This window comes from Triplophysa rosa, linkage group LG3 (assembly GCF_024868665.1).
Source record: "Triplophysa rosa linkage group LG3, Trosa_1v2, whole genome shotgun sequence".
NCBI lineage: Eukaryota > Metazoa > Chordata > Actinopteri > Cypriniformes > Nemacheilidae > Triplophysa > Triplophysa rosa.
In genome coordinates this window covers 7,026,255-7,047,336 of record NC_079892.1, presented here as the reverse complement: position 1 = coordinate 7,047,336, position 21,082 = coordinate 7,026,255, and the positions used below count along the sequence as shown (strand labels likewise).

General features: G+C 36.6%; 4 protein-coding genes across 6 annotated transcripts; 3 read left to right on the top strand and 1 right to left on the bottom strand.

Annotated features, from left to right (window-relative positions):
• Positions 1-936: 936 nt before the first annotated feature.
• Positions 937-8,177, top strand: slc25a18 (solute carrier family 25 member 18). 2 transcript variants are annotated; one of them, XM_057329887.1, is made up of 10 exons: positions 937-1,171; positions 2,163-2,322; positions 2,485-2,607; positions 3,410-3,465; positions 3,672-3,762; positions 3,986-4,101; positions 4,502-4,688; positions 5,270-5,439; positions 6,113-6,188; positions 7,072-8,177. In XM_057329887.1, exons 2-10 carry the CDS (start codon positions 2,294-2,296, stop codon positions 7,211-7,213), a joined length of 990 nt encoding a protein of 329 aa, XP_057185870.1. In that variant the 5' UTR covers positions 937-1,171; positions 2,163-2,293; the 3' UTR covers positions 7,214-8,177. The 2 variants fall into 2 exon arrangements, with proteins under 2 accessions (XP_057185870.1, XP_057185871.1); XM_057329888.1 differs by lacking the exon at positions 937-1,171 and adding an exon at positions 1,381-1,509.
• Positions 8,178-8,787: 610 nt separating this feature from the next.
• atp6v1e1a (ATPase H+ transporting V1 subunit E1a) lies at positions 8,788-12,208 on the bottom strand. The gene is made up of 9 exons (XM_057329889.1): positions 12,012-12,208; positions 11,037-11,102; positions 10,815-10,924; positions 10,667-10,733; positions 10,470-10,559; positions 10,135-10,203; positions 9,961-10,055; positions 9,779-9,866; positions 8,788-9,563 (listed from the first exon to the last, which is right to left on the bottom strand). The coding sequence occupies exons 1-9, from the start codon at positions 12,042-12,044 to the stop codon at positions 9,501-9,503; spliced, it is 681 nt and encodes a 226-aa protein (XP_057185872.1). The 5' UTR covers positions 12,045-12,208; the 3' UTR covers positions 8,788-9,500.
• A 46-nt stretch (positions 12,209-12,254) lies between these two features.
• LOC130551883 (carboxypeptidase A1-like) lies at positions 12,255-16,364 on the top strand. 2 transcript variants are annotated; one of them, XM_057329885.1, is made up of 11 exons: positions 12,255-12,694; positions 12,843-12,915; positions 13,250-13,384; positions 13,568-13,666; positions 13,778-13,879; positions 13,978-14,079; positions 14,903-15,022; positions 15,113-15,209; positions 15,298-15,497; positions 15,585-15,669; positions 15,981-16,364. In XM_057329885.1, exons 1-11 carry the CDS (start codon positions 12,642-12,644, stop codon positions 16,163-16,165), a joined length of 1,251 nt encoding a protein of 416 aa, XP_057185868.1. In that variant the 5' UTR covers positions 12,255-12,641; the 3' UTR covers positions 16,166-16,364. The 2 variants fall into 2 exon arrangements, with proteins under 2 accessions (XP_057185868.1, XP_057185867.1); XM_057329884.1 differs by having other exon boundaries at positions 12,843-12,918.
• A 1,058-nt stretch (positions 16,365-17,422) lies between these two features.
• Positions 17,423-20,426, top strand: LOC130551945 (carboxypeptidase A2-like). The gene is made up of 11 exons (XM_057329989.1): positions 17,423-17,487; positions 17,581-17,650; positions 17,747-17,881; positions 18,007-18,105; positions 18,197-18,298; positions 18,368-18,469; positions 18,557-18,667; positions 19,494-19,584; positions 19,675-19,874; positions 19,962-20,046; positions 20,210-20,426. The coding sequence occupies exons 1-11, from the start codon at positions 17,423-17,425 to the stop codon at positions 20,395-20,397; spliced, it is 1,248 nt and encodes a 415-aa protein (XP_057185972.1). The 3' UTR covers positions 20,398-20,426.
• Positions 20,427-21,082: the final 656 nt, after the last annotated feature.

The following is a 21,082-nucleotide window of genomic DNA, read 5'->3' as shown; positions in this document are numbered from 1 at the left end:
ATTACATTACATTTAAATGTAAGGAATTGATGAGCATTCTATATGAGTGCTCTTTTGATTTTGATAACGTCCACACAGTTGTATCTAAATGCAGTAACATTATCAACATACGCTTCAAAGTCAATATTTATTAGTTATCAGTTATTTGTAGTCCCTAAAGAGACTGTTATGTTGAAAGGTTACAGTCTAACTGTTTTGAGTGTAGTTGGTTGTTGTTAACAGTATTATCAGCATAAAATATACATTTGCTACAGAACAAATCCTCAGAATAAATGAGATATTTTATATTTTAACTCTAAACAGCAATAAATGGTACCTCAGACTTTTCACCTATGTAACAAATTGGGTTCCAATATATTAAGGACCCAGCGCCCTCTGTTGACAAGTAATGGTACATATATCTGTCTGTCGGTCCATCCATCCAAGAATGTGAAGGTGAGTCAACATCGTATTTTTTATGAAATCATATTTAGATTTTAATGAACTATGTGGTATTTCTTATGTGTCTTTTAGTGTTGTCATTAAACCTGTTAGATAATAATGGTTATGCCATTATTCGATTTAGATTTTAATGAACTGTGGTATTTCTTATGTGTCTTTTAGTGTTGTCATTAAACCTGTTAGATAATAATGGTTATGCCATTATTCGATTTAGATTTTAATGAACTGTGGTATATCTTATGTGTCTTTTAATGTTGTCATTCAACCTGTTAGATAATAATGGTTATGCCATTATTCGATTTTGAATGTGATTTTTCTTATAGAACAGTTAAATGAGTAGTTCACTTCACATTTTGCCCCCATTGACTTTCCATTGTAGGAATAAAAATTACTATGGAAAGTGAATGGGGGCAAGTTTTGAAGTGAACTACTCCTTTAAAGTTTATACCACTTTGTGGATGCTTTTGCAGTGTAAGTGTGTATATGTGTGAATGTGTGTCAAGTTTCATTAGTAAAAAGTTATGCAACCACTGTCTATGTCACTGGGAGTCGCCACGAAGGGGAGGGACTTACGCACAGAGGGACAATGCATTTGTTTGTGCAACGGCCCCTGAGTGGCGGCTGGCTCTGTTGGATCTCTTCTGAGCTTGACTACGGCTTCTGCACACATTGTCAGTGTGCATAGGAGAAAGAGGGAGGCTTGATCGAACCCGTCAATGCACTGACTGAGGTAAGAACATGATCATTATTCTCTCAAACAGAGTTGTAACGGTGAAATACGCAGGGTTGCGTGAGGGGGGATCTGTTTGGGCAGGTTGTGAAAAGTCTTAGCGAGGGGAAATCTGGCATGGAGGGGGGAAATATCGCTTGTCCGTGTTTTTGGCAGCCGAAGGGTATGAATAGACCAGAGTTGAAAGAAAGCAGTGCTGAAGGGAAAGGCATGCTCAGAATGCCACTAGGCTCAAGTTAAGACAGGCAGTGGACGGTGGAGAAGAGAGGATGTGAGGATGTGATAATGCTGGAGGAAAAGAGAGAGAACGGTCAAATATTGAATGGTACCCAAATGATGTGAGTAAACAGAAGCGTGAAGGGAAGAGAAAAGAGTACGATGGTTTAAGAAAAGTGAGAGGAAATAGAAATGGGAGATATGACACAATACAAAGAAAAAACTAGAATTACTCTTATTATATAGATTCTGCAATTTTCTGTAACATGATAGGTTCATTCTGCTCAGGTGAACTTTACTAAAAACAAATCACAGAAAGCCTATATATATAAAGATGACTAAGAGTATGATTTAAGATGAAAACAAGTTGTATTAAATGTAGACATTTTAAGACTTCTGTAGTCAGGATCGAGTCGTAGGTTTTCATACTTCTATAAAATCTCTTTAATGGTGATGCTGTTGATAGTGTGTTAGTTAGCACAGACATTCAAGCTGGTAAACCCCTCACCTGTTAGCTCTCTCTAGGCTAATTCATGAGGTCACAACCTAATTAGCTGTAAGATTAGAGAGACTTTACAAGGAGGATGTTCTCTATTCGTGCACTGTGAAAATCACGTTTCTAGAGGTAAATGGATAATTGTTTTCAGTGATTTTAAACCAATATTAATAGAGCAGTTACTGTGAAATGGCCAGCATAACATTGAATTGGGTGCTATGTCCTGAATTTGAAAATACACCTAATCTCTCTTTTGTTTTGTATTTATTGTTACCAAAGAGTGGCTGTTCTCACAGACAGGAAGGGTGTGAAGGTTGGTGCACCGTGCCAGCAGGCTGGCCGGGTGGACCCTGGAAGTCTGTGCTGAAACCTTTGCTGGTGGGAAGAGAATTGGAGAAAACTGTTAAAGTATGGCCAAGATGGCCGAGCAGAAAGTCAGGTAAACTTCTTTCTCATGTACCTTGGTGTAATGTTACTTAATTTAGTTGAAAGTTATCTAATTTACTGCATTATGCTTTTAACATCCGTTTGTGCTTTTTGTGTTTTTGTTTTGTGCATGGATGGGTGGATTTTGCTTGTGCTTGTTTCTCTGTGTTCACAGCCTCCCTGCTAAGCTGATTAATGGGGGCGTGGCTGGACTAGTGGGCGTGACCTGTGTGTTTCCCATAGATCTTGCTAAGACCCGCCTCCAGAATCAGCAGGGTGCTCGTGTCTATAGCGGAATGTGAGTGGAATCTTTGTGGATCTCATAACTACATTGGAGTGACATGTTTAATATGTTTCACATTGTTTTGAGGTGTTGGGTATCGGAGATCTTCAGCAAAATAAAATGGTTTAAAACAGTTTGGACCATGGTACAACAAGTAAAAAAAAACATTTCATAGCTTTGTTGGAACCAAAATAATTCATGGGGGAGTCATGTGTTAGTGCTTTACTCTGGGCGGAGGATGTGCCTGGTGAAATTTATTTCCTTGGATTTTCCAGAATGACTCCGAAGATGCAAAACAACTCGAGTCACATGCTTCTACGCCTTTAATTTTGAAAAACAGATGTTTACTCTCCTAAAAGATTTGCTTAACCCCTTATGCAGTTTGCTTAGAAGAATCGCTTTGTAGTATGATGGTGAGTTTATTTTGTAGTGATGGTGCTTGTGAGTAACTCACATATTTTGTACACTTATGTAACAAGCACAATGAATACCCAAGTGGTTCGCGGGCAAGAGATTGGCTGTGGTGTTCAAAGCTCTTTTCCCCCTACATTCTTCCAAGAATTCTTTGTGTTAGTCTTCTTAATGGTTTGGGATACACAGTTGTTGGAAAACAGAGACCAATAAAACAAGGGCTATTTTCTGCTGTTTAAGAGATTTTCCACTGTTTATGCTAGTTGGTTTAGTCAAGCCACCAAACATGAACAAAGAATAGACATTTAATAATGTTTGTTAAGCAGATATGAACATTTTACGCTCAATAACAGATTTTTCAATAGACTTTAGTATTTATAATTTTGAAAACGTATGTCTTATAAAGGAGGGACTGCTTGGCGAAGACCATCAAAATGGAGGGATACTTTGGCATGTATAGAGGTACGGGGTTTCTTTTTTATGCAGTGCTGATTTGTGTCTTTAATTACGTGGACCAAGACTGTTTCTATCATGCTTGTTTGGAAAGAGATTTGATGAAAGACGATCTTGAATACAAAAAACACTGAGAGCTTAGTTTGTAAGGCTAGCAGGATTTAGCACTCACGCTTGTATTCTCAGAATTTCACTAATCTTAATGTTCCTCTCAGGTGCAGCCGTAAATCTTACTCTGGTCACTCCAGAGAAAGCCATCAAACTGGCTGCCAATGACGTCTTCAGGCAAAAGCTCTCCAAAGATGGGTAACCATGGTTACCTTTCTGTTAATACCTACTACTCAGTACAGTTTAAAAAGTTTATCCGCTAGAAATCTTTTCTGTATCTAAAATCGGTAATTTGATACTTTGATCAATTTCTTTCATTGATCAATCCAAATTTGCTCTTTAATAAATTGATATATGGTGTTTTGATGTTATTTCACTTGATCTTATCTACCCCTTCTGTCACGGTTTCTGTAACCCCTAGAAAATTACCTCTGTGGGGAGAAGTCCTCGCCGGCTGCGGGGCAGGAACCTGTCAGGTGGTAGTCACCACCCCCATGGAAATGCTTAAAATACAACTTCAGGATGCTGGGAGGTTGGGTAAGTGTTTATTGTGTTCTCTTGAGTGTCATCCAGAATATGTAGGTCTTTAAATTAGAACACCTGACTAGGTACAAAGGTTAGCCAAAAATAACACCAAAAATGTCACTACCGGTTATAAAAATACTGTCATGCAGTCCGGTTATAAAAATAAAGTCAAAACAGCAACTTTAAACTATTTGTATGATTTATGTATAAACACTTTAATCTGGTTCGCTTCTATGTACTGCTTTGTTATAGCAGAATACATTACAGAATTCTGCATTTTTAAATTTTTGCTTCAAGAAAGTTAACAAAGTGATTACATCGAAAATGCCTTTGCCATCCAGATTCTCTAGTTCACTTCCAGATGGAATAAAGCTAATAATCAGTGGATAATGTCTGTGTTTGTCTCTACAAGCTGCTCAGCGAACTGTCGCTGCTTCTGCCCCTGTGGCTGGTCCAACCCCCTCACTGGTTGCCTCTCGGACTGCCCAGTCAGGCGCCGCTGCCCCCCTTCGACGGTCAGCGACCCGTATCACCCTGGAGCTTCTTAAAACTCGAGGCCTGAGAGGTCTTTATAAAGGTGCTGGAGCTACGCTGATGAGGTACAGAAGAACATTCACACTGATTCTATGTCTTGCGGTGTGTGTGGGGGGAGGCTATCCCTTTAAGTAATTGCTTTTCCTGTAAACACACACACTTGTTTATGTACAAAAGGATGATTATACGTCACAAACACCTTTGACCCTTCTCTGTGAACAACACCCACACAAATAAACCCACTCACCTTTCCTGACCCCCTCCCCCTTTGTAGGCTGCCTACGGTGTGTGATGTAATCCCATCTGAACTGATCAAACCAACCCAGCTGTCAGTTTCCGATCTGTTATTCATAGCTTGTAATTAACTGTAGGTGGGATTCTCTTCTTAATGGAATTCTAATGAGAGCAGTCACAGCTTAATCTCAATCTGCTGTCTCTAATCAATGGCTCGCCACTACCTACAATCACTTGCATCCTATTTCTACTTTCCAGTTTAGAATGAGTTTCTCATTTCTCGTCATTTACAAACCAGATCTAATTGGACACATCGATTAATTCCAAACCAAATATCAATAAATCAATAACGTCCTGCAGTTACTGTATGTCCACATGTGCGATTGAGGTTCTGTATGCATTCTCTTTTCAGGGACGTCCCCTTCTCGATGATCTACTTCCCACTGTTCGCTAACCTCAACACAGTGGGCCGAAGAGAGGATCGCCATAGCAACCCCCAGGAGCGGGCCCCCTTCCTGCAGTCCTTCATGGCTGGATGCACGGCCGGCTCGGTGGCCGCAGTAGCTGTTACTCCTCTGGACGGTAAAACACAGCTAAGAGGAACAGCATGCTGACCCTTTCATTTAGTAAAACAAGATGTCAGAGCCTATAAAAATCAGTGCTGATCTTGCAAGCTCGCTATGCTGAATACTTTTTTTAAGTAAGGTTTCACAGTTGTTTCTCGATTTCATATAGTCAGATGACGACGAAGGCATGTTTAAGGCAATATCAAAGTTTGTGAATCATGGGTACATAGCAAACGGTTCCTCAAGAGAACTTTTCATAAAGGCACCAAATGACTCTTTTGTTGGGTGATTAATTACTGTAGGCTACCCCATGTGTTGCGACTGAGATGTGTAGACTAAAACATTTCATTACTTTAGGCGAAAGTGCTACGTCTGCAGCATTTGCTTTCACAAACATGTTTTGTTTGTCCTTTCTCCATGTCTATTGTTTCTTTGGTGAGACCATTCTTTGTTGCTTTAAAACAGCATAGGGGACAGAACGATTACTTGGACAGCGGAAACGTTGGCAGTGCTTGTAATGCCTCTATTTCAAGATTTGGCAGTGCTGCTTGCAACATCAAATTGTTTAGAAGTTCAAAATAGACAGGTTTACCTATCACCTAGTTTTTCATCAATACATTACTTTTGTATTAGCTTAAAAAGTGGACATATTTTCACATTTTGAGAAATTTTAAATGATTATTTTTTAGTTATAAAGACACGTCTACAGACCCTACAGAAGGGAGAGGGGGAGGACTCATACAGAGGGATCATTGACTGCACACAGTAAGAGTTTATGCAATGTATTGTATTTCAAAATATATTTGAAGATTGTAATTCAACCATTCAGTGATGTTACAATAATATTTTGGTATAAATAATATTACCATAAATCATATACTATTGTTTTTATATCGTATGATCTTAAAGTGTTTAAAAACATGCATTGGTATTGTCATGGTATGCCTCCAAAAGACACATATTATTACTAGAGATGCACCAATACTAAATTTATCCACCGATACAGATTATTCAGAGTGATATCTGCCGATACCGATTCTGAAGATTAAATGAATTTCTTTACTTTCTGAATGTTATTAATTCATATAATGACTATTCATATATAACATCAAACTGGTGATGTTTCTTAAAGGGATAGTTCACCCAGAAATGAAAATTCTGTCATCATTCACTCCCCCTCAGATTGTAACAAACCAGTGTAAATTTCTTTGTTCTGCTAAACACAAAGGAAAATATTTGTAAGAATGTCAGTAACCAAACAGATCTCATCCCCCACTCCCATAGTATTTATTTTCCCTACTATGGCAGTAAGTGTGGAATAAGATCTGTTTGGTTACTGACATTCTTTCAAATATCTTTCTTCGTGTTTAGCAGAACAAAGAAATGTATACTTGTTTGTTACAATCTGAGGGTGAGTCCATGATGACAGAATTTTCATTTTTGGTTAAAACTTATTTCTTTAACACTTTCAGAGCACAAAATTTGATTGACAGGATAGATCATACCTGATCATTGGCTGTTTTTAAACTATCGGCCAATAGTGTAAAAAATAGCTTTATCAACCGATACCGATTATTGGCCGATATACAGTATTGGTGCATCTCAAATTATTACCGTGGCATTATATAAAAAAAACCATATTTTGCAGACGCATTTTAAAACGAGAGGGACCAGCCGCATTCCTCAAGGGAGCAACGTGTCGAGCATTGGTCATCGCTCCGCTCTTCGGCATTGCCCAGGGCGTGTACTTCCTAGGCATCGGTGAACAAGTGCTGGGGCTGCTGGGATAACAGCTGATGATGTCACCTCAATCATCAAACACACAGTACTGTTTCTACACAGGACATGGTAACAAGTGAGAAGATGAGTGATGTGTAAAGACTTAGAAAGGAGATTTTGAGAAGTGAATAAAAGATAATTGAATGAAATCCACATACCCGACCAAAGGAGGTTTCCAACACTTGTGAATAAGAAAGGAGGGTGTGTAATGCTAACATAAGAGCCACTGTTATTGCAAACTAATCATGTTAAAGTACCTAAAGGCTGTAAACAGGGTTCTTAAGGTAAGACAGGGTCCTGTTTTTAAAGCCCCTATTTACCATAATTTTTAAACCTGCATGATTAATGAAAAACATGATGAGAAAGTCATTGTTAGTGAATGAGTTTGATGTATTTAGATGGAAGATTTGAATCAAAAAGAGAAGCAGAATCACTGATCGTACAGGGTCTGATTTGAACTGTGTAATCTGGTTGCTATTTTAATCCATTCGTAAATCTGGGCATCTGTGCCGAGGCCTTCCTGTGCACACGTTCCTTTGTGGGACAAAATCTCATGTCTTGTAGGCAAAATAATGACCATTGTGGGCTTCATTTTTTAATGCTTCTCTAAATGATCTTGTTCATTGCAGAAGAAAGAAATGTAATGCAACAAAGCCTTATTCTTGCCACTGAACGAAAATTTAAAAAAGTAAAAATTAACAACACATAAAAAGGACCAGTGGCTTAATGGTATTAAAGTTTTGAAACAATTTTACAAATACATATTATTTATATTCATTATATTATACATATATATTATATGGATTGTTTAAAAATGAATATTGCCCTACACTTTTTTTACTGGGATATTATTTTCTCATTCTGTAATCAAAGGCATGATAATTCCTGTTAGAATTAGACTGAAACGTATAAAGTATACATAAAAATGCTGATAACTTGAAAACTGAGACCAAGATTGTTTATTCATACCTGCAAAATAAATAAATAATAAAAAGCGTGGAAAGTAATTTTGCATGTTTATATTAACACTTCAAAATAAAAGACCTTTCTGAACAAAAACAAGATCTCTAAATACAATAATAGCAGGGAAGAGTCATTACAACCTTGACCTACAGTATATCCAGCCTGTTCTTTGTATGTTTACAAAGGCCTGAACACTACAAGATTTCATATTGATCTAGTATACTCACATTTTGCACAGCGGCAAGCAGGTCTGAAATATTGACATTTGCAAGTCAATTTCAGATATAAACGACGCTGCTCAACAGACTGTTTATTAAAGAGCTTTATATCTTAAAGATGGCCTAAACGCATGATAAAAAAGTAATTTGATTATGCAAAACATTTGTTTGTGCACCGCAACTGATGCCGTTTGCATCCAGTGTGCTTAAATTCCACAAGGCGACAGCATTTTCCCTTTATTTTTAATTAGGTTTCTAATCATTTATCTCTTTTAAAATAGACAAAGTGTAACAAAACAAGCAATATACATTGTAATAGGCTATACAAAGTGTTGTTTTTGTGTGTGTGTTGGGTGTTTTTATTATTTTCAATCCTCACAGAAATGCATCAAAATATAAATAAAACATATTTATTTTTCTGTAGTATAATGCAACACAAGCAACTAGAAACAAATGCAACCAGAAATAAGTGTATAACAGAAATAAGCACAAATTCATATATTTAAGATAAACTGAATGAGGTTTTTGCTGGAAACCAGTTAGGCTGCTAGCTTACAACATTTAGAAGGCACCATAAGACAATGTAAATTCCTGAGTGCTTGTTGGTTTTTGAACAGACAGGTGGAGATCAAATGTCAGGATTATGTTTCCGAGAGAATATCCATGTTGAGAGAAAACATCTTAAACCAGCCTATGGTGGTTTTCTGGTCTAACCCAGTTTAACTAGCATCCCTACTAGGTGTTAGGCTGGTCAGTCCACTAGGCTGGTCTCCCAGCTTGACAAGTGCTCAAAGCACCTCTAAAACCAGCTTTAAAAGCTTGGCAAATCTACGAGACCAGCTAACAACCTTAGGCTGGATTAAGATTTTGTTCCTGCATGTATACCCACGTTCCCTAAAGGTGACATGATCTTCAACACTCAAAAGGAAAAGAAAAACACTCCTGAATGACTTTCTTTGGCAAAAACACAAAAACCTTTAGGAAAACGAGACGAAATAAACTGATTTGTTAGACCTTGACCAATGCAATTTCCAGAACTTCCAGATGTATCACTTCAGCGGTTTTCTGAACAGTGATGATCTCTTATATACCAATACATATTTGTAACAGCAGTCTATTAATCCATAAACTTGCGATTAGGGTTAGTGCCGAACAGGTTCACTCTGATCTCAGGCATCATCTGTGAGAGGACAAAGAACTTTCATGAATACAACAAAGTTCATAAAAATACACTTCATTATATTATTGCTATGTTAAATGATTTAAGAGGAACAGGAAGTGATTGTGGTTTTATAATCCCGATCTTCTTTCTTTTGTTGTCCCTTTCTACAAACTGACTGGTTTTCAGTTACATTATCACATATCAACTGAACATGGGTGTTTTCATTATCCCACCTGTTGAGCTATAAGATCTAGTCTGCTCTCCAATGTGTTGGACACCTTGATCTTGCCGTCAGCGTTATACACCTCAACACCTCCAGAACTGAGGATGCCAAGCACAAACAAAATAAGATAATGCACTATACAGTTTATATAGAGAAGACATTTTTCAGAAAGTAAAGTGTGTAGGATCTTACATGTTGGGCGATAGGAAGTTGTTCTCGTCAATGCGCACTTCGATGTTACTCTTGACGGCCCCTTTGTAGATGGGGATGTTCTTCTTAACGGCAGCCTGCAATGACAGACCAGTATGAACATACATGTACAATTCTGGTATGTAAACCTTTCTGAAAATGTCATATTTTTCTCACTTGCACCAGTGCTACATCTTCCTTTCTGCACCGGATTGTAACCTTGGGCTCCAGCAACTGATAAAACCCCTGTTGAAATTATGCCGTTTTAAATGTCTTTTGAGATTAGAAAACGTTCCTTGTACTACAGTATGAAAACTTGTAAATTACAACTTAAAGCGTCCAACAGTAAAAATATAAAAATTGTGACGTTTTATTGTTAATATTGAAATCATAAAAAAAAACATTTTAAGTGAACATCAGGAAAAAAGGTATAATTTCTTAATAAGTTTAATATGACCTCATTCAAATTATTAGCATCTACTAAACAGCAAAAGTTGTTAATTTCACATGACCTGTAACACCAGCCCCTCCAGCAGTGTTGGGTACTGGGTCGGGTCTTTGGCAATGTTGGCCAACCTTTGTTGTGCTTCATTTAGAAGATCCTGCAAAGAATCACATAACCAAGATGAAAGTAAGATCACTTATGGGATTCTAAATGATTGTATCTAAACCTTCTGTGTATTAGTGACATTTGAAAATTACGTAATACCTTAATCATGTCATCACGGGCTTTAAGCACCTTCAGTCTGGCCTGGTTCATCAAATTAGACATCTGACTGGAGATTGGAATGAAGACATTAAATCCTCAGACAAATGACACAGGTTACTCATTTAAAGAACCAAAAAGGCAAACTTACATTTTCTTCTGTTGTTCAATCTGTTTCTCTTTCTTCTCATAATATTCCATGATTTTCAGCCTCTGAGTCTGTACCAATCGTCCTTTTTCAATATTAAACTCTTCTTCTGCCTGAAAGCCACAACACAGATGATTGGAAGCAGAAAGTTATAGATTATACAATACTTTAGAATATTAATACTATACTAGAATACTAAAACTATATTATAATTATCATCATTACCTTGGCATCGATTTCCTCAGCCTTCTCATTGGCCTCCTGCTCAATAAACGCCATCATGTGTTTGATCTAGAAGAGATTGAATGAGATATTGAGAAAACCAAAGTGTGTAAGACCATTGTGCTATACAGTAATGTGTACTGCAGATTTTTGCAAATATAGTATGTTATGTTATCCTTTAAAAATTACTCTGATGTACACATACTGCAGAAACAGAGCAGCCAATATTGCAGGATTCATGTATTTTAGGTCTGGTTGTGCAAAATTACAGATGGCAAAAAAAGCACAGCAAGTTGAGAAAACACAAGTTTAATAGTAAAACACCTCCATCTTTATCAGTTACAGTTATTTATAATGGGGAGAAAACACAAGACACAAAAGGACCCTTTATTAAAGACGATGTAATAAAATGAGGTTGTTATAGGGAAATGAAAATGAAACAAATTTTACAACAGAATAAAGTCCTTAGGAAAGTCCCTGAAGCTGTGAAGGGACAGAGATTTCCTCTTTTGGCTTTTTTTAATAACTCTGCATTAAATAATTTTATAACTCTGCATTTTTTATCATTGACTGCATTAAACTTTACACAATATGTTTAATGGGGCCAATTACTTGACAAACTCACAAGACACTAAGAATAATAAGGTTTTATAGCTAAAATTGCTTGTTGTCATGTCGTGATGTCATAGATAAACCTTTTAAAGTTCCACAAATGTTGTTTTTATTCTTCCTCATTTTTCAATAAAATTATTCTTTCAATAAATAATACAGTAATACGGTAAACATCTAAAACCACAACAGTCAATATTGAACTACTATTACAGTAATCATACTAACAACACTATCAACGCGATCATAATAACTGTAATATATTTATAAATATAACTTTTTTATGCGTGTCTCCTCTAAAATATTATGAATGACAGAAACGAACGTTAGTTGTCTGAAGTTAGTAAACGTATTAAGCGGTATGCTTACCTGTTTCTGAACGTCTGCATTGCTAAGCGCCATAGTTGATGGTTTTAAGGCGCTGGCTCTGTTTTAAAAAATATATGAGACAAATAGTAACAATAGATTGCCTTGTCAAATTAAACTAAAGTTAACTTTACGGGGACCTGCAGTAGTACACTAGTTCCGTCTAGCCGCGTCAGCTGACAGAGATGGAACTGTCACGTGATTTGAAGCGCGTCCGGTTTAATACGCCCACGTTTTCCTGTACACAAGGCTAGTATACACTTAAAGTTGATCTAGTCTTGTAAGTTTTTATTAAAAAAATATCCCGTAGTATTTGTGATTTCCTAGGACAGTTGATCATGTTTTTACTTAAAAAACAAAGTCGCTGCAGTCAAACTGTCGAAGTTAGAGACCAAACATTTGGAAAACTAGTAAAAAACTCTTATGTGAATTGTCACATGAGCTGAAACATTTCCAGTTATTATAGTTTAGAGTCACTGAGAAACATGCTGCAATGTACATCTGGAACAAACACACTTTCAAAGATTAGTTCATGTTAACTTGAATCAGCACATGATTGATAGAACTTGTGTGTATAAGGAGCTCATGGGCAGGGAAGAACTACAGTAGAGATCATTTCATGCACAGGACAACATGAGGCTCTTTCTAGCTGTCTTTACACTTTTGCTCGCAGTTTACTGCAAGGGGTAAGTCGAGATAAACAATTGCCCCATTACACCTTCAAGATTCAGCCTCATTGTATATGTCACCTGTATTTTCTGTTTTGTTATAGTTATTACATCATATTTTAATTTTATGTCACTTAACAAAAAATCTGCTTTTTTATTTTGACAGAGACCAAGTTCTTAGAATCCACGCAGAAACAAAGAGCCACCTTGAGGTTTTAAACGAGTTGAAACAGAAGCGGGTAGTATGTCTATTTTTACTGTTCTTGATCAATAATTTTGTTACACAATTTGTCTTCTCAAACATTTTCAGGTTGTGCATAACTTGAAATCAAATTAAATAGTATTTTATATGGTAAAGATAGTAGAATATAAGTATTTATTACCCCTTGTGTATTTAAATAGCCTCACTTTAACAATCCATATGTTTGTCAGACTGCAATTTTATTACTGTATTTTATTGAAATAAACCAGGCAGCTACTACAACCACTCAAACAATGATGATGCTGTTTCATTTTATTATTTGAATCACATTCATGCAAATGATGGACTATACATGTTATGTGATCCTGTAGCTGGATTTCTGGACCCATGGCATCTCTACCGATCTGCCTATTGACGTCCGTGTGCCTCATGTCAGTCTGTATGCTGTCAAAAACTTGCTCACTGCAAACAAGATCCCCTTCACAGTCATGATCAGCAATGTGCAGGTAAGAGATTCAGTAGCCATGCTTGTAACAAAAATGACAAAAGACACAATGAAGCTATTAGGCTTTACAGTACTTTTAGAAGATCAGTCCCAACTAGAAATCCAAATATGTTTACAAGTTTATCAAAACTATAATGTAATTTAGTATAAAATCTTTTAGTAACAATGTTTTACTGTGTCTCAGGAACTTCTGGACAAGGAGAAAGCAGGGATGGTAAGTAACGCAGCGATGGAGCGCAAGACCAAGAACTTCGACTTTGCTGCCTATCACACCCTGGATGAAGTAAGTACACACATTGCACAAAAAGCTGGATACAAACTAATGCTAAACAAAATGTGTGATATAAGTGTCATGCGTTTACGAGTCTGAGAATGTTTTAATGAACCTCTTCAGATTTACAGTTGGATGGACACTCTTGTTGCCAGTCACTCTAAAGTCGTGTCTAAAGTGCAGATCGGCAACTCTTATGAGAACCGCCCCATGTATGCCCTTAAGGTGAAGCAAACAGAACACATTATTTGGATATTAACACAAATTACGGACTAATGTGTGTAGCACTGTTTAGTTTTAAAATCTTTTCACACTGAATCCAGTTCAGCACAGGTGGAGAGAAAAAACCAGCGATTTGGATTGATGCTGGAATGCACTCCAGGGAGTGGATTTCCCATGCAACTGCAGTGTGGATTGCCAACCAGGTCGATGCAAAGTAATTTCTAAATTCTCATTTCAGTATTTCTTTCTTTCTTTATTACTTTGTTGCACTGTTATTGTTTCCAGGCACCAAATGTCATGCAAGTGTCCATCATTTTAAACATATTTCAAAAGCACTTTTTTATGAAAGAGAGTGTTTTTCTCTGCTGACAAAAAGGATGTCTTACACGTTCACAAATGCTGACAGAGTTCTCACAGTTCCCAGAGCTCTCACTGAGTTCGGCTTCCTCTGCACATAAATAGCCTTATGCAATATTCGTGATCATGATGTCAGCAAAATAATCCCTTGATAATAACTATATTGACGCTTACCAATAATTACATTGATTCTTTCGTCTTTTTTATTTTTATTGTATTTATTTTTTTGCAATGGGTTCTTATGTGCAATATTAAACTTAAAAACATGTTTCAAAAGAAACCATAAGGAAGTATAGAGTAACCACAAGGTGACCGTTTGGTGTTTGAGCAACATTTGACAATGTGCTGAAAAAGTTAAACATCTAGGGGCGGTTTCCCGGACAGGGTTTACGACTAGTCCCAGACTAACTTAAATGTTAGAGGTGTCTTGATTGAAAACAACTTACACTGACATATCTTAAAATATATCAGTGCGGTTGTTTTTGTTTCGAGATGCACACCAGTAATGTTTTTGTAAGGTATGTTTTTTTAAAACGACTTAAATATCCTAATTTAACTAAGGCCTAGTCCTGGTTTAAGATAATCCTTGTCCGGGAAACTTCCCCAATGTCACCAAAATAAGAACTGACTAACAATTTTTAAATTTTTAAAATCCTTTTGATTTTCCAGATTGCCACAGACTATGCAAATAACCGTGCCCCTGTGCCAAAAATCCTTGGTTTAATGGACATCTACCTGTTGATTGTGGCTAACCCTGATGGATATTTCTTCACCCACAAGTCCTCATCCGTAAGCAATTAATAATTAGTTCGCGTGACAACAAATAAATGTTCAGAATAATGACATGCTCATTTTTGTTAATTGTTCATTTTTAATTAGTCATTTTATCGCTTGTGGCGTAAAAACCGTTCTGTGACCTCTGACCCCAAATGCTTTGGAGTTGACCTCAATCGGAACTGGGATGCAGCATTTGGTGGTACGTTGATATTGTCTATCTCTCTTGTTGAAACTGAATAGTACAGAAAAATGAGATCTGTTTAATATCTGTGCATAACTTCTCTCAGGCCCCGGAGCCAGTGATAACCCCTGTGACGAAGACTATCGCGGCCCTTCTGCTAATTCTGAGATTGAAGTGAAAAATATGGCGAACTTGATTGAGAGTCACGGCAACTTTAAATCTTTCATTAGCCTACACTCGTACAAACAGCTTCTGATGTATCCCTACAGTTACACTGGAACAAACCCTCCCGACCAGACTGAACTTGTAAGTCAATCTGCATACATAACATCTTACTGTATATGACTTTCTTCTGGCAATTTGTTTTAAATGATCTGAGCATGTGTACTGTAGCACAGTATCGCCGTAGCTGCAAGCAATGCTCTCAGCTCCTGGCATGGCACCGTCTACACAGTTGGCAGTATTTTTAACACTATTGGTAAGTAAATTACACTGTTCACACATTTCACTATTCTACATTTTGCATGTTTACATAATGCTTTCCAAAACGTTTATATTTATGTTCAAAACTGTAAACTGAATCAGACAGCAATGGTCTCATTTGTGTGGGTATTATATAATATTTTTATGTAAACTATAAGCCTGAGAAACATTTACCAAATAGATCTACAACCGCTGCTTCCCCTTTTAGCTATAAACCTACCTTTAAAGCTGTCAGTCATTACCATTTGTTCTAAAGGATTTGTTCTTTGAATTCTTAAAAACTAATGTTTGGATGTTTTATTACAGAACAAGCTAGTGGTGCAAGTGTTGACTGGGCTTACAATCGTGGCATCAAATATTCCTTTGCTTTTGAGTTGCGTGACACCGGCAAATTTGGATTCCTCTTGCCTGCCGATCAGATTGTTTCAACGTCAAAGGAGACCTGGCTTGCTATCAAATATATTATGGAATATGTTTGCAATAAACTTTAAGATGAATTTGCAATCTCTTGAAGTTTCTTATAAAGCTCAAGGATGCGTATTGGTTACACGTACACCTGTGCTAAATTACAAGATAAGCAGATGAAACAAACAAATGGTTACTTATTGTACTTACATTTTAATGTCCTCTCTTATCTTTTAAAACACGTGTCAAAAATAAAGGCATACATATAAACAGCTTTTAGTCATATTATTTTCCTCCAAATTGTTTTTACCTATGAAATCTAAATCTGTGTGAGAATAACTAATATAGTTTTCTTTTACTCAATATTTTTTCATTAAATAACTTTTGGTAAAGGTGTCGTAAGGTGTTTTCACATTTTAGACATCGAATTTTGACCTAAAAATTCTGCGAAAAATTCTAGCATTATAGCCACACAGTTGATATGTATTATAATATGGCAAGTGTGTAAGTTGTGTATGCCTTAAAGAAATAGTTCACCCAAACGCAAACTAATTATTATTTATTCACTCTTAATTTGTTCAAAACTTGTGTTTGACTCTTTCTTTTGGTGACACGAAAAAATATATTTTGAAGAATGTTGGTAACCAAACAACACTGGACCCCATTAACTTTCATTATGTGGACACAAAACCACTGAGACATTTCTAAAAATATCTTCTTTTGTGTTCCACAGAAGACAATGAGCATGAATAAATAATTACAGAATTTTTATTTTTAATGACTAATAGCAGTTTTTAATAGCATACTGTATATATATATATATATATTTGCGTCGGGTGGTTGCCCGAGGCTAGCTGTGGATTATCCTTCTTAAACCATGGTCATTTGATAAATTAAAGCTGTTATTGATGTTTACGGTGCAATTTTTGATCAGACAGGTAAAAAACGCTTTTAATGCACACCTTCCAGCCAATCAGAATCGAGTATTCAAACAGACCATGGTATATACAGTATACTGTATATAGAGAGAGAGAGAGAGAGCATATCTGTTCTTGGCTTTCCACATGAGAAGCACTCTTTGTATCTGTCTTTAAACAGACTGTCGTGTGAATTTTCACACCTTTTCACTTGTTTTTTGCCTAATTTTAATCTCTGAGAAACATGCAGCAATAAACACCTGGAACAGATTGGCAGTTCTATCATAATGAACCAAGTCAAATAAACTTGCATCAGCACTGATTATGTGATATACGTAACTGAGAACTCAGCACGTGTCACTGAGTGTATAAGAACAGCTCAGCAATGAAAGAAGTCACAGAGATCATTTGCAGGAGCAGGAGAACATGAGGCTCTTTCTAGCTGTTTTTGCACTTTTGGTCGCAGTTCACTGTGATGAACTCTTTAATGGGTACGCTCAAATAAACAGATCAGTATTTGAGCAAATGTAGTACTATTGTTGTTTAATATACAAGTTTCTACTGTTTTTTTAACATCTTGATAGAGACCAAGTTCTCAGAATCCATGCGGAAACCGAGGTTCACCTAAAGGCTTTGAAGGAGCTGGAAGGAGATGTGCATCAGGTGGTATGATGGTCTTCATCTCTTAAATCACTATTGACGGCTTTCAATGGAACATCTATGCACATTATAATAGCAATTTTTATATAGTTGGATTTCTGGACCCATGGCGTCTCTACCGCTCTGCCAGTTGACGTCCGTGTGCCTCGTGCCAGTCTGTACGCTGTTAAAGACTTCCTTACTTTAAACAAGATACCTTTCACAGTCATGGTCAACAATGTGCAGGTGAGAGATTCAAGAGCCAGGCTGAAAATCAAAATATTCAAGATATCAAAAGCTAGCTGTTGTTTTCTCAATATGGAATTATTGTTCAATGTAACAGTAAATTCCAATGTTTTATGTTATCGCAGGAACTTCTGAATAAGGAGAAAGCTGAGATGGTGAGTAACGCAGCGATGGAGCGCAGTACCAAGAGCTTTAACTTTGGTGCTTATCACACCCTGGATGAAGTAAGTAGTAGACACATACAGTAGTATGCCACACAAAAGCAGCATGCATGACAAAATGAATGAAATTACTGAACATTTTTATTAACTTTAGATTTACAGTTTTATGGACAGCCTTGTTGCAAGTCACCCAAACCTGGTCTCCAAAGTGCAGATCGGCAACTCTTATGAGAAACGCCCTATGTATGCTCTCAAGGTAAAGTCTGCAAGCCATACACAGAGGACCTAAAAACTGTCTTTTTTCATAAACATACATTGATTCCAGTTCAGCACTGGTGGTGTGAATCGACCAGCAATCTGGGTTGATGCAGGAATCCACTCCAGAGAATGGGTCAGTCTGGCTTCTGCAGTGTGGATTGCCAACAAGGTAAGTGAGCTAAGCTTACAGTGGTAACATTAAAATAAATCAATCAATCATTTTATTTCCTCTGAAATTATATTTTTGCGCCTCTAGATTGCTACAGACTATGGTGTTGATGCCTCCGTCACTGCTCTTCTTGGTCAAATGGACATCTACTTGATGATTGCAACCAACCCTGACGGATACGTATTTACTCATACCAGTGTAAGAGACTGTGAGAATATACAAACATGGATTTATTCAACACACGCTCATGGCAATTCATCCCATGGGAACTATTTTAAGAGGTGTCTGTTTTGTATGATTTAGTATGATCTCCTTAGTACGTTATAGTACGATCTACATTTATGCCAGTGATGTTAGGGGAGGGGCTTCATTTTTTTTCTTATAGTCGAACATTTTTGTATGATTCACATCATAAAAATAGTTACAAAATTCCCATTTGTCTCAATAAACATTGCTTTTCTTCATGTTTGCTCTTACCCTTTTAGTAGCTTTACATCTGCTAAAAAAACAATAGACCCCAAAACACAGAAAATGTAATGGATTTAATGGTTTTAATGGGAATTGCATTGGTTTTAATGGAAACTGTAATGGTGTTTACTGGTATTTTGATGTGTTCTATTGGTGGGATGTTACCTGGCAGATGTGAACCAATAAAATACCATTAAATCCTTTTGAAATAATGCCCAAAACACACAACAAATTACATTTTGTGAGGGTTTTAATGGAAGGAGCTAATGGTTCATCATAATATGTTAATGGAAACCATTAGAATTTCTGTGATGGTTTCTATTGGGTTTTTTCAGCAGGGATGTACACAAATGCTAAAATCGGGTTGGCTGACAGTCTTTAGAAGGCAGGGTTTATGAGAATGGATTCTCTCTAATTGAAGTACTTGCAATAACATGGTTGTATGGTCAAATATTAAGAAACGGGTGTGTTGTTAAAGTTATTAAATTTGTTTAGAGCACTTTAAAGAACTAAACAATTGAACTTTTCCTAGCATTTCTTTTCGCTCTAACTTTAGAACCGTATGTGGCGTAAGACTCGTTCTGTGAATTCTGGCTCCTCCTGCATTGGTGTTGACCCAAACAGGAATTGGGACGCTGGCTTTGGAGGTATGTACATGACACAGATATTGATAAATATATGTTCATAAATACTGCCAAGTGCATAAATGTAATGTTAATTCTGTTTATTTTTCCTAGGAGTTGGCGCCAGCGATAATCCCTGCTCTGACTCTTACCACGGCCCTTATGCCAACTCTGAGATCGAAGTGAAAAACGTTGTGGACCTTGTCAACGGCCACGGCAACTTCAAATCCTTCATCTCCATTCACTCTTACTCTCAACTCTTAATGTATCCCCACGGCTACACTTGCACAGATATTCCTGACCAGCCTGAGCTTGTAAACTAATTCACATACTCGCTTTCTGCTAGTATTATGTAGTTTGTCTTATATAATCTTACTAACGGTCGTCTTGGGTTATTGTAGCACACTGTAGCCACCGCTGCTGCCAATGCGCTCACCTCTCTGTATAACACCAAATACAGAGTTGGAAGCATCTGCAAAATTATCTGTAAGTGGTTTGCATGCCCCGTGAAGACGTAAAACTTAAAATACATTACTTTTTCATTACAATGGTCCAAAATTATTGATGACACATCTTGCATTACACCTCCTTTGTGAAATACAACTACTGTATGTTCTCTCATTCTGAATATTTGTTTGTTTCATTCAAGACCCAGCAAGTGGTGGAAGCATTGACTGGACTTACGACATTGGCATCAAATATTCCTTTGCTTTTGAGCTGCGTGACACTGGCCTCTATGGTTTCCTCTTACCTGCCAAACAAATTATTCCCACTGCAGAGGAGACTTGGCTTGCTCTCAAAAACATTATGGAATATGTTTGTGATCATCCTTACTGAGAGTAAAGTGAAAACCTGCTGAAACTAGAAATAAAAGTTCCCAAAAATCTGTATTTATCTATTTTATTGGGTCTGTTTGATTTAATTTTATGATCACATTTATTGCATATATCAAACATATGTACATTGTTTCTACTGTATATTAAAATAATATTATAGCATTTAATCTATATACAATGCAGGCAAGCCAAAAATTCTTAGACAACTAATAAAACATTTTATTTAGCACCTTTCTAATTGAATACAATTTAGGGAACAAATGTCACTTCTTTAAATAGAAAATTTGGAAAGTAATAGCTTTTGTATTTGGTGGTTAAAGCACATAATAACCAGTAGGGGGCAACATTTGCCTGCTTTTCATGAAGCGTAAAAAGTGGCAGCCTGCTGACCAAAATAAAAGACTAAAAAAGACCAGCACTTTATTATAATAAAGTGAAAAAGCACGTATATAAAATATTTAAAAATATATAAACGTATATGAAATGCTTATATTTTATGTTACATTTTGTGTAACAAACGTTGCAAATTACACGAAGGGTTTTTAATGTTAGAGATGAGTCTAAAATGATAAAACATTATAATATTAAATATATTTCTTGAAGGCAGCAAAACTATAAAATGTAAACGTATCTTCAATATTTTAATTTAGTGAGTGTTTGTCAAAAATAATGTATACTTTTAAACT

Coding starts and splice junctions, on each gene's coding strand:
- LOC130551945 (XM_057329989.1), top strand. CDS start 17,423: ATGAGGCTCTTTCTAGCTGTTTTTGCACTTTTGGTCGCAGTTCACTGT. Junction 18,470..18,556: donor CAGTGTGGATTGCCAACAAG/GTAAGTGAGCTA, acceptor TTGCGCCTCTAG/ATTGCTACAGACTATGGTGT. Junction 18,668..19,493: donor ACGTATTTACTCATACCAGT/GTAAGAGACTGT, acceptor CTCTAACTTTAG/AACCGTATGTGGCGTAAGAC.
- atp6v1e1a (XM_057329889.1), bottom strand. CDS start 12,044: ATGGCGCTTAGCAATGCAGACGTTCAGAAACAG. Junction 11,103..12,011: donor ATGCAGACGTTCAGAAACAG/GTAAGCATACCG, acceptor AATCTCTTCTAG/ATCAAACACATGATGGCGTT. Junction 10,204..10,469: donor TGGAGGGGCTGGTGTTACAG/GTCATGTGAAAT, acceptor TAATTTCAACAG/GGGTTTTATCAGTTGCTGGA.
- slc25a18 (XM_057329887.1), top strand. CDS start 2,294: ATGGCCAAGATGGCCGAGCAGAAAGTCAG. Junction 2,323..2,484: donor ATGGCCGAGCAGAAAGTCAG/GTAAACTTCTTT, acceptor CTGTGTTCACAG/CCTCCCTGCTAAGCTGATTA. Junction 6,189..7,071: donor GGGATCATTGACTGCACACA/GTAAGAGTTTAT, acceptor CATATTTTGCAG/ACGCATTTTAAAACGAGAGG.
- LOC130551883 (XM_057329884.1), top strand. CDS start 12,642: ATGAGGCTCTTTCTAGCTGTCTTTACACTTTTGCTCGCAGTTTACTGC. Junction 12,919..13,249: donor AGTTGAAACAGAAGCGGGTA/GTATGTCTATTT, acceptor GTGATCCTGTAG/CTGGATTTCTGGACCCATGG. Junction 15,498..15,584: donor CTCCCGACCAGACTGAACTT/GTAAGTCAATCT, acceptor TGTGTACTGTAG/CACAGTATCGCCGTAGCTGC.